The sequence below is a fragment of the Nannobrachium achirus genome, assembly GCF_963921795.1.
Source record: "Nannobrachium achirus genome assembly, chromosome: 5".
Taxonomy (NCBI): domain Eukaryota; kingdom Metazoa; phylum Chordata; class Actinopteri; order Myctophiformes; family Myctophidae; genus Nannobrachium; species Nannobrachium achirus.
Genome location: NC_137814.1, coordinates 20,399,330 through 20,415,733, shown reverse-complemented (window position 1 = coordinate 20,415,733; position 16,404 = coordinate 20,399,330). Strand labels below are relative to the sequence as shown.

The window sequence follows — 16,404 nt, the reverse complement described above, 5'->3', positions numbered from 1 at the left end:
TGTGAGACCAGTGTGTATTGTGCCTTCAGTCACATTTTGTTTATCGTTTTTTTGGTTTATTCATGTTTTTATTTGGAACCCAGATTAGCTGATGCTGACACCCCAGTCTTCCTGGGTGATGCTGAAAATTACACCTGATATCGGTTAACTGTATTATTTATTTCCTCTCGAATTATATATTGTTTGTGTTCATGCAGGACAGGATATAGCATAACACCTCTGTTTTCATTTAGGTACAGTTGCACTATGTGATCCTTTTGATGATTCAAAACACGTATGGGCTCACCCTGAAGCATGCATACTGACACGCTGATACTCACCAGCTTCTCATGGGACATTTCTTTGTATAAATACAATACACTGGAAAAAGACAAAGACGTTGGTATCACCTTTGCCAGTTTACAGTTATAATTTACAATTTGATCCAATGTCCCTTTGATGCATGTTTTGCATGATATAGTGGTTTATCACATAGGCCTAAATTAAGAGATAAAGGATGCTGACTGTACAAAATAATATTTCATAAATGCTTCTCCTAGATTATTTCATAATACAATGTAAACAATGGTTGGAATATTTGAAGGTCAGACAATGTAAACTCAACTGGAAGTACATTTGTTTTTGTGTTCTTAGGTTTAGTAGGTTTGGTACACTGAATTCTTGAAGATGTATTATTATTTATTATTCAAAGGAGAGCCCCTGTTATAGTACCATTTAATACTTTTATTTTGAAGGCACAGGCATGTCATTTCTGGTGTTATTGTAGCGGAACTGGGTGTATTTGACAGAGGAAGTGACCACTATGGGTGGACTTGTGCAGCTCTGTTTACATACAGTGTACAGTGATATTATTGCAGTTTTTGGTAGGCATTACAATTAAAGTACATTTTCCATTCTCCAGCCAAGCATTTGAGTTCCTCATTGCCATTGGAACACAATGGGTATGTATAATCTTGTGATCTCTATTCTCTAAATAAACTGATGATTACTGCTGTCAGTTAGCTTGCTTGCTAGCCCTGAATACAGGACTCTCATGTATATGAGAGTCCTGTATTCAGGGCTACTTGCTTGCTACTGTATGTCATTGGAAGGAATCTTTCCACGAGAGATAACAGCATAGTTACAGTAACAGACTACAGTACATGCATGGCCATTGAATATTTATAGTAACGGAGGCTTGGACTTGTGCCGTTTTTGTGTTGGTATTGGTCATTTCTAGCGTTGCATGTGTTCTCAAGTTACAACAACAGCATCACATGGTAACCCGGAACTTCGGAAGAGTGGGCATTTCCCCCCTCCCCAAAATGTAAATAAAATCAAAATAAAGATGCTTTAGATTAGAAAATGGTCTTAAGACCAATGAAATGTTCAAGCATACTCAAATCAGTTATAGTGTGTGTGTTTATTTATTTTACTATTTTGACATTTTGTAATATTCAAATAGCCAATCTGAATCTACATGTTGGGAGCTTATAGATCAGCTATTTAAAAATGTATTTTTCAAAAAAAAAAAAAAAAAAGTAAAATAACTATTTAAAAATGTATTTTTCAAAATAGTACAAAGAAAGGCGGGGGGGGGGGGGGGGGCATTTAAAGGCCTAATATTTTTACAATTGCTACTGTTTTCAGTACCTGTGTGTTGCCTGTCATTATGGACATAAACTAGAAGTTGAAGGGTGAATGTACCTAGGTCTGATAATGAGCTGCATCCTCATCATGACTATGATAAAGATATATGCATACAACTTGCAGCTTTCAAAAAAGTGTAGTGACATTGAACAAAGTATGGTAACGGTGTTAATGTAACGATGGGAACTCATATCTCATGTGAGCAGTGAGAGGGTTGATTATTGCGTGGGTTGTTGGTGCATTGCTTCAGCGCGATGACGTGTTGATAACATCCCCATCTAAAATGTAATTGCTATCCTAATGCCCTTGCAGAATGGCTCCCTTCCCTGTCCCCATTCAACCTCCTCATTCCACCTCTGAGGTTGATGACAGCTGCAATGTGGGAAGTGGTTCGTCTGAGGAACACCAAACACTATGAAAAGGTTGAGGAGTTTGTGTCCATGGTAGCTGAGGCCATTCCCGAGCTTTTAAGCAATAAACAGACGAGCCTTCTTATTTTGGGACTAAGAGCGAAGGTACTGTAAGAGGTGGTTCTTTCTTCCAGGCAGAACTGTGTTATATGTTCACCATGTTTACCTACAAGCTAAATATATTATAATTCCTTGCCTATAGACTCACTAATTAAGTCTAATTGAGTCCTACAATTTATATTTGCCATGGTGGCTGTTGGGTTGCTTAAATGTATATAACTAGCTCTTACCCGTTCAAAGATATGAGCTCCAAAATGATGTGCAGTGTGTGGGTTATGGGATGTGCACTGTGCATACAGTATATGAGGGATGGAAGTAACTTTAACTGGTGCTTGCATGATAATATGTAGGAGCATCAATGTAAGAAATACCCGTTTCGTTTAATGGCTACCCCCCCAGCCCGCCCGCCCACCCGCCCACCCGCCTGCGCACACACCCGCCTGCCTGCACACACACACACACACACACACACACACACACACACACACACACACACACACACACACACACACAGAGAGAGAGCTGGTTAAACATGTTGCCTCATGCTAGATGCAGAATAGATGTGCCTCATGCTAGATGCAGAATAGATAGTAGATACACCATAAAAATGCTAATATACAGTATATGATTTGTGAAAGACAAACGGGCTTCACAGTTATGTTAGGTGTGTTCATATGCTAATGGTGATGCGATTTCAGATCAATTGCTCCAGCCACTGAGGAGAAACGCTGTTTCAGACAGACAGACAGACAGACAGACACTCAGACATTCGCAAAATTATAGTATAGATGAGGACTTTGACTTGCTTGTGAGTTATTGGGATTTCTTTACCATACCAATCTTAATTTACAATGCAGGTATATTTGTATTGCAGGCAGCCATTATTAATTCGTGTTAATTTATAACTGGTTCATTCCTACTCCAGATGACTTTGCAGCTGTTATGTTCAGAACACCCGGAGGATGTCAGGAGTGTTGAAACGTACCTAGACAGACTGCAGCAATCATGCTCTAAACAGGTGTGTGATACTTGCCTGTATGGCCGATTTATTTTTGGAGTGGTGAAAGCGCTCCCAATAGACAGGTATGTCTGTGGCTGGCTGGCTATGTGGCTGGCTGGCTGGCTGGCTGGCTGGCTGGCTGGCTGGGTATGTCTGTAGCCTGGCAATACCTTGAGTGGCCACACAAGTTAAAGGATGGGCGCTGTTGTGCAGGCACACACACGCGCACACACACACACACACACACACACACACACACACACACACACACACACACACACACACACACACACACAGATTCACTGCTCCACTTCGAACCAAGGTTTGATTTTTTATTTTGTACTTATTAGCCCTCATTGTACAATGGTATGTTGCTTATCTAGCGAATCTCACAATGCTATTTTCACTTTATTTTTGGAGCGGTGAAAGCACTCCCAATAGACAGGTATGTCTGTGGCTGGCTGGCTGGCTATGTGGCTGGCTGGCTGGCTGGCTGGCTGGCTGGGTATGTCTGTAGCCTGGCAATACCTTGAGTGGCCACACAAGTTAAAGGAGGGGCGCTGTTGTGCAGGCACAAACACACACGCGCACACACACACACACCACACACACACACACACACACACACACACACACACACACACACACACACACACACACACACACACACACACACACACACATACATACACACACACACACACACACACACACACACACAGATTCACCGCTCCACTTCGAACCGAGGTTTGATTTTTTAATAATTGTTAATCATTATTGAGGCAAAAATTTGAAATGATCGTAATATTTCAAGTCATTTCGCCCAGCGCTAGTTGCCAGTCTTGGTTTTCAAATGGTGCTTTGTTGTAAGTGATCGGCTTGTGAGATGTACTTTTCACTATACAGGTTGAAACGGGAAATGAAACTCTGGAGCATAACTTCCTGAGGTTTGTTAAGAACCTTATAGAAGACCCAGATGGGAGGGAACATTTCCTGAAGGTAAAACTGTGTTTAGTTCTAACTTTATCCTTTGGGATAAAGAGGAAGAATGATGTAGCAATTGAAAAGATGCTACACATACAGTACTTCTGAATCATACTAGCGGTTAGGTTGATATGATGTGCATTAAGCCAGCAATATAGGTTGATATGATGTGCATTAAGCCAGTAATATTTTTGCCTGGGGATTCAGATGCAAAATGACACCCCTTGACCTTTTAATTGGGACAGTAGCAACTAGGTGAGCAACAGTTAATTGAACTAATTTATATAATGGATTATGAATAATAATCATCTATATTCTAATTAAAGGGATATTTCACTTTAAAAGAAAAATAGTTTGGTAATGTTATCGTCTAATCAGGCTTTAATGAACACCCTGAACAGTATTTAATTTGCTTGGTTCAGTATTTAGATATGTGATGTAAATGTCATGGGCCCTCCCCGTCCAGGGTCCCTCCCCATACACACCCATTGTAACTTAAAACTCACTTTTAACCTTGATAGATAGATAGATAGATAGATAGATAGATAGATAGATAGATAGATAGATAGATTCAAAAACACTCATTATTGTTTCTGGTGACTCATAATACTCTCCTAATATGTGAGCTGGCCGTGTTTTTTCGATAACTTTTTTTCTTTTTTTAATAATTCATTGGGAAAATGGAAAAAATTAAATACAATAAAGAATTATTAAAAATAAATACATGATAACCTGATAACATTTACATGATCAAATATCTAGATGAAAATCTGTTCAGGGTGTTCACAAAAACCTGATTAGATTATCTATCCTTATTTTGGGCATGCCATTATAAACAAAATATTTCATGTCGTCATAGCCGACCTACAAGCTCACAACGTCTCACGATGCGAGCCTAGACTATTTTCATAAAGTTTCCACAACGCTGTTGTGTGATGATTTGATTCGTTGATGTATATAACAAATTAAAATATGAAAAGTAATCGTTAGAATAATCGCAATGAAAATAATCAATAGTTGCAACCCTGGTAGCAACAAATCGGGATGGACCTCCAGGCTAGCACTTTTTCAATTCATTGTTTCTGTTTGACAGAATGTGCTTCCTGTGGAGTATGGTTCTGACTTTGATGCAGCGCTGGAGACTGTGGTCTGTGCCTTCTTCACCAGACTGGAGGAGCTGCTGCCAGTACCAGACTTCAAACAGGTATACAGACTAGACTCATTGCTGAATAAGGTGACCTCACTGTTATTTTCAGAGACAAACTGTAGTGTACAGTACTTCATTCAAGTTTAATGTTTACTTTGTTTTTTAAAGACTGCACTGTGGATCAGTGAGACTCCTACTGTGCTAGAAGAGTATGTGCAGTGTGTATCCAAAGTGACTGACCTCAAAACGCTGCTCAATAGCAAGAAGTGCATTGGAAAGCTGTCCAAGACAGAGATAAGTATGTATGTTATGTACTGTATATATATGTTTGAGACCTGAGTTGTATGTGTAAATATATCATAACATTCAAATCATAAGACTACAAATGTAGAGAGAAGAGCATTTTGGTGCAAAAAACTAAGGTGCTCTATAGTGGGGATTTGTTGATTGACAAGAAACAGTGAAGACTAAATAAACAAAGAAAAGTATAACCATGGCACTGAAACGCCATTCAAATAAACGCAAATAAATGTTGTATTGCCAGCTGGTTCTTTTAAACGCCTGGGATCCAAATCGATTTGGCGTATTAAACGCCTGAGCTCAGGGGTTAAAGTTCTCAGTCCTGGGGACTGATTTCAGTCTTGAGGGGCTATTTCTGAGATCACTGCAGATCCGCAACAAAAATAATAATAATAAAGGTGGGGTCAGGGGTGTAGTGATGGCAGCAGTGTGAATGACAAAGTCGTCAAAACGCTAGTGATCTCCAAACTAAAACGCTGTTATAATTTCAAGATATGAGTATTTGAATTGGCCAGACTAGCAATAGAATACAACAGAACTTCAGAAGATACTTATATAAAATGAAGCATGGATTGGCACACACACATTTCAGTGAAGGCGGTTCAGAACTTCAGGGAAACACCCCATACTGGTGTGCGCTGCACGTGTCATGTATCAAAAATCACATATCTGATGGTGGAACAGATAAGAAAGAGCTCTGACTTGTTTCGGCTACAGATTTATCCAGGGTGACTTACAAGTGCGAAATCGAAATAACCAGAATAAGCATGAGCTCTTCGCTTGGATGCCGGATAAACAATGAACCTAACACAATCTAAATTGATCTAAATCGCATGCTTAAAATGTGTGGTTGAGAAAATACAAATCTAAGAAACAAAAGAAGAAAACAAGTAAACAGGATATACAGTATCTGCATAGTAAACTAGCATCAAGAAGGGCTACAAGGAGAGTGAAGTGCTAGCGTCAGCATTTTAATCTGTTCCACCTTTAACATACTGATTTATTTAAGGAGTTGTGTTGTATTTGCTATATCTTAATTTATAGTTTGTGTGTGTGTGTGTGTGTGTGTGTGTGTGTGTGTGTGTGTGTGTGTGTGTGTGTGTGTGTGTGTGTGTGTGTGTGTGTGTGTGTGTGTGTGTGTGTGTGTGTGTGTGTGTGTGTGTGTGTGTGTGTGTGTGTGTGTGTGTGTGTGTGTTGTTGTGATAGTATCTTGTCCATCAGAAGATCGACTCTTCACCTCATTATCTCAACTTCCCTCATTGAGTGAGACCCATACATCCTTCCAGACTACCTGCGACAGTGAACCAGAATCCTCTCTTCACTGTGAGGGCACATGCTTGGAGTTACAGGATGGCGCATGGCCACCTAACAAGGAAACACAGACACTGGAAAGTGATGTTACAGGCCAGACAGAGGACAAACGGATAAAAGGTGAATTAGACATAGTGGTGTGTAACAACAAATCCTCAGCTAGCACCCAGGCTCCTTCAACCTCATTTGAAGTTTCCACATCCTCTACCTCTGTGATGGGGACCCCACGGCAACGGGTCGCCCACAAATGCCCTCAGTGTGGGAAATGTTACATTTACCGTTATGAGCTTCTCGAGCATCAGAGGCTTCACACAGGGGAAAACCCGTACAAGTGCTCCCAGTGTGGAAAAGCGTTCAGGAGAACCTCAGACTTGTCCACTCACAGGCGCATGCAGTGCACAAAAGCGTCATATATTTGCAACAAATGCGGTAACAGCTTTGAATCCATACAGGAAAAGTTTAGACACCAGTGCCCTCAACAGGTCCAAAGGTTTGACTGTCCCCAGTGTGGGAAAAGCTTCAAGAAAATGTACTTGCTGGGAAAGCACCAACTCACTCATACCAAAGACCGTATTTTCAAGTGCAAACAGTGCGGGGAAGCCTACCCCAGCATGAGTGAACTTAAGAGCCACCAGAAGATTCATCCCGTGGAACAGTCCAACCAGTGCATGCAATGTGGGAAATTCTTCAGTTCTAGTGCGTGTCTGGCAGCTCACGAATTGCGTCACAACCAGCAGAGAACTCAGATCTGTGCTCACTGTGGGAAAGGATTTAAGAACAAACACGATCTGAACCTTCACATGCGCAGTCATACGGGCGAGCGGCCGTTTGAGTGCACCCACTGTGGAAAACGTTTCTCTGTGTCGGGAAATCTGAACATTCACATAAGGACACACACAGGGGTGAAACCCTATATGTGCTCCGACTGCGGCAAGGCTTTTGTCTCGGCCGGTGAGCTGCAGATCCACAGACGCACCCACACGGGGGAAAAGCCTTACAAATGTTCTGTGTGTGCCAAAGGCTTCACCATGGCAAGTAAACTAACACTTCACATGCGTGTCCACACGGGGGAACGGCCATACGTGTGCACGGAATGTGGGAAGGGATTTTCCCGTGGCGGCGAATTGAAAAAACATACACTCAATCACTCGGGGGTGAGACCCTATGCTTGTCAACTATGCGCAAAGACATATACATGCCTCAATCACCTAAAGAGGCACTCGAAAACCCATAGACCTAACTCGGATTCACTTGGTTCCACACAGGTGCTAACGACATACACTGCCATTGCTGAGATTCAATAAAGGTCCATCTATTCCCATGTACTGTGAGCATAAACCATTACCATGGGTGTGATGTTCCTGATGTATTATAGGTGTATCGGCAATGTTCCGCTAATAATGTGAAGGCTCTATTAACTTCTACATTACTGTTACTTCTCCAATGGTCTTTACATCTCAGAAGTGTGACAAAGATGACCCTGTCTGCGTACATGCATGGCAGGGTGTTGTAATTGATAGTGTCATGTGTGCACAAAATAAATGAAGAGCGGACATGAGGGACATTCACAAAACTTTGTGGAAATGATCGGTAGATGTTCACTTTTGTGCCATCAAGGTCAAACTCAAAATTGCATAATCTCTCAATTCCCAGTAAAGGAGAAAGAACAAGGTATTGGTGCAGGACGGGCATGGTTTGCACTCTAAGTCAAGTGCATCTTTAATCACTTTGTGTTTGATTTGACTGCCTTTTGATACATTAATTCTTTAAGATGAAGGTTTGAAAAAGCTTGAAGTGCACTTGTCAGGCCATTCATATGCCACCTGTTATAGCATTTACATTATGTTCAGCCATAAACTTGCCAGTCAAAATACAATTTTAAACTACTTGGCCACATGCTTCTGTCTATTCTGTAAATATTAGTAAATTGTATATAGCACTACTTCATCCATTGAAAGAAGTATTCGCTTTTTTAACCAGTATAGAATTGGATTTGATTTTTTACCTATCTATATTGATTCCATCTATTCTATTCAGTCTACAATTCAGGCATTTAGCAATGTTAGCCAGAGCACCCTGCAAGATAAGTGCCATGAACCCAACAATGTGTATGTGGTCATGTAAATGGTGTGCTAAGGACATTAAACATCAAATCTAGAAAAAAGGCATCTGTGAAAAAGTAAACAGCATGTATCTAAAATTCTAAATAACATGTCATATGTGAGAAGAACTAAACTAATAAGTAGCACAGCCTGCTAATGGGAGTTTTAATCTAGAGGAGAGGCATAATATCATATGTATATATAATTGAGAATATTTTAGGATTTATAATGATGTGAAAAGCTGTACAATCATGCTTGGTGCTCAACTTAAAGGAGTAGTTCACCCCCAAAATGACTTTTTTTTTCTATTGATTACTCACGCCATGGAGACTTGAGTTCAATAATACATTGTTGTATTTGTCATCTTCCTAAGAGTTAAATAATACAATGTTGTATACTTGTATTTGTCATCTTCCTAAGACAAAACATTGATTGATTATAGTAGATTTACCCCCATTGATTCCGGATGGGGACCCAAATGCAATGGGGGTAAATCAAATTATTGTTTTAGGAATGCGACAAATATATATATATATTATTGAACTCAAGTCTCCATGGCATGAGTAATCAATAGAAAGAAAGTCATTTTGTGGGTGAACTACTCCTTTAATGTGACGACAATTTTGGGGTGAACTATAATTCCTTCAAGCCGGGCGGGCAGCCCTGTAACGCAAAACGAACCCACCCCTGTGACGAACGTAGCCTGGTCTCGGGGAACACTGCCCACTGAACAATATGTTTCAGGAAGAAGTTGGCGCCTGAAGCCTTGTCTAGTGCTAGCTCATCCTTCAACTACTACAATGAAGCGTTTCTCTTTCTGATTTCATTCCGCTGCTCTCGCAACCGCGATCGGAGGAAACAGAAAATGAACGAGATGGGTATGTATTTTAATTTAGCCGACCTTGGCTAAACGGTTCTTTTTGGATGCGTCGGTGTGGCTAGCAGGCTAGCATAAGCTAATGGCGATCAGCGGGAGGACAGGCCTGGACTAATCCCTGGAACGAACATTGTATTGTAGAGTGAAGAAAAGAACGGTTCTGCTGTGGTGTGGTTCCACAGCCATGCTTGGAATGGATCATGTGCTAACGTGTTAGATAGAGCTACGCAGTGGTGGACTGGAAAAAGTAGCTATTCACATGTTTTACTCAAGTAAAAGTATCAATACTACAATGTAGAAATACTGTTACAAGTAAAAGTATGGCATTCTACATTTACTTACTTGAGTAAAAGTACAAAAGTATTGGCATCAAAATGTAGTTAAAGTGCTACAAGTAGGCTACTCATTATGCAGAATGTCCCATTTCAAGTTTCCAAATGTATAAAAATATTTTGTGGAAAAAAATAATTCAAATGGTCGAAATGTAGAAAACGTGGTTCATGCATGTTTTGTGATACTAATAATCAACCTACAAAGTAATAGTAGGCTAACTAAGTTTTCAAATAATTGTAGTGGAGTAAAAGTACAATAAAAGTAGTGGTAAAAATTGGAAATTATACTCAAGTAAAGTAAAAAAAATACCTAACAATTGTACTTAAGTACAGTACTTAAAGGGCCTGCCAAGTTAATATTTGTATGATGTCATTGTGGGGATGTGCAATTATAAGCCAATCAAATTAATTGTCTGTACAGCCTGACTGTATGACTACTTACTGTACTGGTCAGCTGCTGTTGGGGGGCGAGGGGCAGATTACACTGTGACATGAGCTTCAGACTGTTTCAGACCGTTTTCAGAGAAGCTCATGTCACAGTGTAATCTGCCCCTCAACCCCTTTAGGTGACAGTACCCCTTTAAGTAAATGTAATTAGTTACTTTACACCACTGGATATAGCTACTTTACACATACCGCCTATAACCTAATTATAGAGGATGATTAGCATATATTAAGGGCCTTTAAGGCATATATCTTATTTGCCAGAGATCCTTTTAACGCCACCCAAATTCACACTACAAATCAAACTGGTTTAGAGATGGAACCCTAGACAAGTAATAGTAACCTGGCATCACCAGACTAATGCAAAATGTGCTTTAGTCTGTGCAAAATAAATTAGCTCTAAAGATTTGTCTAGTTTCCATGCTAGTGGTACCGTGTACAAGTAACTTAGTAGTGATTGCAACAGACACAGTTTGTCACATTGTCTGATGAATTAATTGTATGCAAACCAAATCTTTCCACAGAGTTCAGTCTTCCTTTATCTTCCCTGGGGCTCCTGGTTCCACCACTCCGACTGATGTCAGCAGTGATGTGGGAGGTGGTACGTCAGAGGAACATAAAGCATTATGGGAAGCTTGAGGAGTTTGTGTCCATGGTAACTGATGCTGTGCCTGAACTTATGAGCAAAAGAGAGGGGAGATTACTCTCTTTGGGACTGAGAGCGAGAGTAAGTATTTGAATTGCTGATGCTCAGTCTTGTGTTATTGTCAAGTGAAAATCTTGTCACTCCGATTTTGGTGGTATTTTTTAACTTGTTCCGACCATTCGGGGCATGGCAGACATCCAGAACGCCTGGCCGTTCGGATCTGGTAGATTCTGGAAAACCACTGATCTGATCGACTAGACAGTTAATTTGACACTTGACATTGCTTTCCAACCTCCCCTGTTCTCTTTAACAAGAGTTACAGATCTTTCAAAGTAATTACAGAACACAGCGTTGTCAAGATTAACAATCTATCTATATTTTACTTTGTTATGGAAAATATGAACGTTTTAATAAGCCACTTGACTTCTTGTTGCTTCTTGTTTCTTTTTTTTTTTTAAAGATTGTGAGATTGCATTACAGTAACTGGAGCTTTAACTTCACAGCAATTGAAGGCAGCTGTGTTATCACTCCCATAATTCAATGTTACTCCTTTACATTTTCAGCAGTTGTTGGCCATCAAAGCTTGAAACTAACACAACTGTTTAGTAAATGTGAAATGGAGGAAGAATGTGATGGTAATTTAGTATTAATAGTAACTGGTGTAATTACTCCTAGACGACTCTTGAGCTACTACGTTCTGAGCACCCTGAAGATCTTAAGGCTGTTGAGACTCACCTTGACAGAATCCGATCATCTTGTATAGAAGAGGTAAGTGACATTACCTGGTTTCTTACATTTTACTGTCATACTGCTAGGGATGGGACGATATGAACATTTTATGTCACGCTTATTGTGTCCAAAGAAATAGCGATTTACTATATTATCGCCAGGGCAGGAATTTCATGTGAAGGCCATGGCCGCTGGCCTTGTGCCCCTCAAACCAATGGCATGACCTGAGGGCCTGAGGCCACAGTGGCCTTAATGCCCCAGCTGACAGTACCACTTTCTCCTCTCTGTCTCTTTCTTGTCAATATACTGTAGACAGACAGTAGACACCGGTGTCTCTTTCTTGTCATGTAAATGCCAGTGTCTTTTGTTGAGATTCTGAAATCTTAACTCCCCAGAGTCCCCATCTTTAAACCAATCCAGTGACTTTGATTGGTGCAGGGCTGAGCATGGATCAGATCGTAAATACCATCATTTATCTATTTCACTGCAAATTAGGTTATCATCCCTAACACTCAAATTCAACAAATTCTTTCAATGTACTAAAATCTTGTTTTATTTGATGGCCTTCCTGCCCTGGCATTTGGCCTGTGTGCCCTCAAAAAATGGACAACACCAAAGGCCAAGTGGCCTTGACCTCAAAATGACGAAATTCCAGGCCTGATTATCGCGATAATCAAAATATCCCCAATATCCATTATCGTGGATAGTTTTGCTAAAAAATAGCAGATCTACAAGCTCACAACTTGTGACGCGTTGTGAGCTTGTAGATCGGCAATTTTTTGGCAAAGAGATTTAGTAGAGAGTGAAAAAAAGACGATCAAGTATGTATCAAGTACGTATATTACTTTCTACTAATAGAGGGTTTAAAAGGTACCGGATATGCAGCCCGGCAAATAAAAGTTGAATTGATCCCAGTGTAAACGATTATATTTCATATCGTCCCATCCTTACATACTGCTCTCTGAATGTGATTTCTATCTTGTGATCCAGACAACTGATACCGTTATTGATGCACCTGAAGCCAACTTCATGAAGCTGGTCCAAGGCCTCATTGAAGACACAGACGGACGGGAACATTTTCTCAAGGTGAAATGCAGCTTGTTCAGCTCGATATAAGCGGTTCAGTGGCTAATTATGGAGTTTTAATTAGTCATTTTCCAATGAGTTCCGTGAATTATTTACAGTATATCCATGAATTACAGATGACAACATCCATTTATAGTTTAGACCTCATCTTTATGATAAAGCCCTGTCAAACAGGATTCTTAATATTGTCTTCTCTCTGGCAGAATGTGTTTCCTGTGGAGTATGGCCCTGACTTTGATACAGCACTGGAGACACTGGTCTGCGAATTCTTCACCAGACTGGAGGAGCTGCTGCCAGTACCAGACTTCAAACAGGTATAAAAATCATTACAGTAGTACAGAAAGAAATACAACTTTGTGAGACATTTCTTTATTTTATTTTTTATTTTATTTTTTGTGCCCTTCTCATGCATAGACTGCATCGTGGATCAGTGCTGCCCCCTCTGTTCTAGAGGAGTACATGCAGTGTGTCTCCAATGGAGATGACCTAAAATTTCTTCTTCAGAGCAAACAGTGCCATGGGAAACTCGCCAAGAGCACAGTTGGTAAGATAGATACAGTACATGGCAATATTATGTTGCCACTGGTGGCATTAAGGACGCGTGATTGGAAATGACACCCGAGCTCCAGGGAAACCCCGCCCACCGAAGCTTTTGATTGGCTGAAGCGGAGCTAGGGAGCGCTCCATTGTAGTCGCTTGGACAGGGCGTTTATCGTGGGCTTGCCCAGGCCTTACGGCCTGGGCATAAATATAACGATTGCATTCACCACGGCTTCGTAACTCGCGCGGCCTGCGGCGCTCGGGGGCGAAGAGCAGGACCAAGGTCCGCTGGCCTGCGCGCCGCTTGCAGTGTCGTGGACAATCGAGCGGCTCCGCCTGGAGCTCGGGTGTCATTTCCAATAACGCATTAAGGACATAGAACTTACTTTTTTCTTCAATGGTCTTTCACACAGCTCCGTTTCAGTCTGAAGATCTTCTTGTCCCCTCCCTTTCACTTCCTCCCTCACTGGAAGTGGCCATCGCTTCCCACCCGGGTGCATGCGACGATGAAAACGGTGACGTTCAACAAATTGTCATGTTTGACGAGGAGCTGTCGACAAACTCTCAAGTTCCCTCGACCTCAACTGACTTTCCTGAATCGCCCAAGAGCAACGTCGTCACATCATCACCACGGCGGAGGCGGCAACTGGGAATGCATAAATGTCCGGAGTGTGACAAGTGCTTCAAGCATCACTCTGTCTTCATTGAGCACCAAAGAGTTCATACTGGTCTGCAGCCTTACAACTGCTCCGAGTGTGGGAGAGCCTTCAGAACGGCAACCCTACTGGCTGGACACAGGCTCCGCAAGTGTAAGAACGCAGCTTATCTGTGTATTAAATGTGGGAATAGTTTTCCGACTTCGCTGGAAAAATTTAGACACCAGTGCCCAAAGCGGGGCCGAAGCCATGACTGTACACACTGCGGAAAGAGTTTCCAAAAGTCAAGCAATCTGAAAGAGCACCTGCTAACTCACGTCCAAAGCCGCCTTTTCAAGTGTAGTCATTGTGGAGAGGGTTTTTCAGGAATTGGTGAATTAAAGTACCATCAGCAGATCGATCATGATAAGCCATACCATTGCAAGCAATGTGGGAAGAGCTTTATCTCCTCAAAGTGTCTGACTAAACACCAACAGCGCCACGAGCAGGTTGGTGAAATCGTGACCGTCAAGCTAATAAGTGGAAGAAAACATAAAAGCATCAATCATCGCACAACCTCCACAACGCTATCCTCCCGGAAAACCAGTGCTAAGGCCGTCTATCCACGCGGACGAGTCACCCACAATTGCCTACAGTGTGGGAGGAGCTTTAAGTATCGATTTGAATTTCTGGAACATCAGAGGTTCCACACCGCAGTGAAGCCTTACAAATGCTCGCAGTGTGGCAAGGCCTTCAGGTCGGAAGCTCACCTGTCCGGCCACAGGAAAAGAAAGTGCAAGAACGCTGCTCATATATGCACCAAGTGTGGCTGCCAGTTTAGATCGCTACACGAACGTGTCCGACATCAGTGCATGCAACTGCTGACCAAATACGAGTGCTCCCACTGCGGCAAGACCTTCAAGATGGCCCACATGCTGAGGAACCACCAGATGAGCGAACACCAGCTGCCCTACAGCCCGAACCATCGCTTCAGGTGCAGGTACTGCGACGAGACCTTCCCTGGAATCAGCGAGCTAAAGTACCACCAGAGGGTCGATCACGAAAAGCCCTACCAGTGTCAGGAATGCGGCAAGAGCTTCCTTTCCGAAAAGTGCTTGTCAAATCACGAGCTGCGCCACAACGACGAGCGGCCAGAGGACTGTCTCGTCTGCGGCAGAGGTTTTAGAAACCGCTACGACCTCAAGCAGCACATGCGTACGCACACAGGAGAGCGGCCCTATCAGTGCACACACTGCGCACAGTGCTTCTCGACAGCCGGGGGACTGAGGAGCCACACGAGGGTTCACACGGGAGAAAAGCCACACGTTTGTCCAGACTGCGGCAAAGCTTTCTCCCAGATGGGTGCAATGCGCACCCACCGGTTCACGCACACAGGAGAGAGACCGTTCAAATGTGGGGTGTGTGGCAAGGGCTTCACCATGGCGCACAAAGTGACCGTTCACATGCGCGTGCACACGGGGGAGAGGCCCTACATCTGCTCTCAGTGTGGGAAGGCTTTCTCAGATGGTAGCGTGCTAAAGCAACACATGCTGAACCACTCTGGAGTGAGACCCTACCATTGTCAGATCTGTCCCAAGACTTACACATGCCTTAATCACCTGAGAAGGCACTTAAAAAGTCATTCTAACATGAACTAATGAACTCTAGTCTAAATATAGGTCTGTCACAGAAATACTTTGATTTATTTCTAGTGATTACAAGGATCACATCACCACTTTGAAGGACCTACCTGCCTTTATATAATTTGAATATGTATTTAGATTAGAGACAGTGAGCCGAGACGAGGATGGCAGGAGAGAGAGGGGCGATCACATTGCAAGAGCCTGGGGTCGAATACAAACCTGGACAATCTTTGGGAAGGACTTAAATCTTATTTATGTGATATGCGCTCTAGTGATCCACCGGTGTGCCCTGTACCCTCTCATTTTACAAAAGTTAGACATTGTCTTTGCTTTGTCTGGGACATGAATGATCATTTCATCAGCTTTCTTTTGTTGTCACTCCTTTTTATTGAGGGATGACAGCAGCATATACTGTAAATGATTGGAGAACACTCTTGATTACATGTAATCTATGTGGTTTGTGATTGAGAATCATGTTGATGTTGACCAGTCAAACGAAACACTGTATGAAGGGATATGGAATTTTAAG

The 16,404-nt window shown here is 42.0% G+C and overlaps 2 protein-coding genes across 2 annotated transcripts; both read left to right on the top strand.

Annotated features, from left to right (window-relative positions):
* Positions 1-811: 811 nt before the first annotated feature.
* LOC308284754 (uncharacterized protein) lies at positions 812-8,733 on the top strand. Its single transcript, XM_080725484.1, has 7 exons — positions 812-941; positions 1,942-2,144; positions 3,025-3,117; positions 4,006-4,098; positions 5,177-5,287; positions 5,399-5,528; positions 6,737-8,733. The coding sequence occupies exons 1-7, from the start codon at positions 938-940 to the stop codon at positions 8,143-8,145; spliced, it is 2,043 nt and encodes a 680-aa protein (XP_080581610.1). The 5' UTR covers positions 812-937; the 3' UTR covers positions 8,146-8,733.
* A 2,452-nt stretch (positions 8,734-11,185) lies between these two features.
* Positions 11,186-16,404, top strand: LOC308284884 (uncharacterized protein; the record flags this gene model as incomplete). Its single annotated transcript, XM_080725608.1, has 5 exons — positions 11,186-11,251; positions 12,962-13,057; positions 13,261-13,371; positions 13,472-13,601; positions 14,011-16,404. 5 exons carry the CDS (start codon positions 11,186-11,188, stop codon positions 15,888-15,890), a joined length of 2,283 nt encoding a protein of 760 aa, XP_080581734.1. The 3' UTR covers positions 15,891-16,404.

Excerpts from the sequence above, each read along its gene's own strand:
- LOC308284754 (XM_080725484.1), top strand. Across the intron at positions 2,145-3,024 it reads TTTTGGGACTAAGAGCGAAG|ATGACTTTGCAGCTGTTATG; the intron begins GTACTGTAAGAG and ends TTCCTACTCCAG. Across the intron at positions 5,529-6,736 it reads GCTGTCCAAGACAGAGATAA|TATCTTGTCCATCAGAAGAT; the intron begins GTATGTATGTTA and ends TTGTTGTGATAG.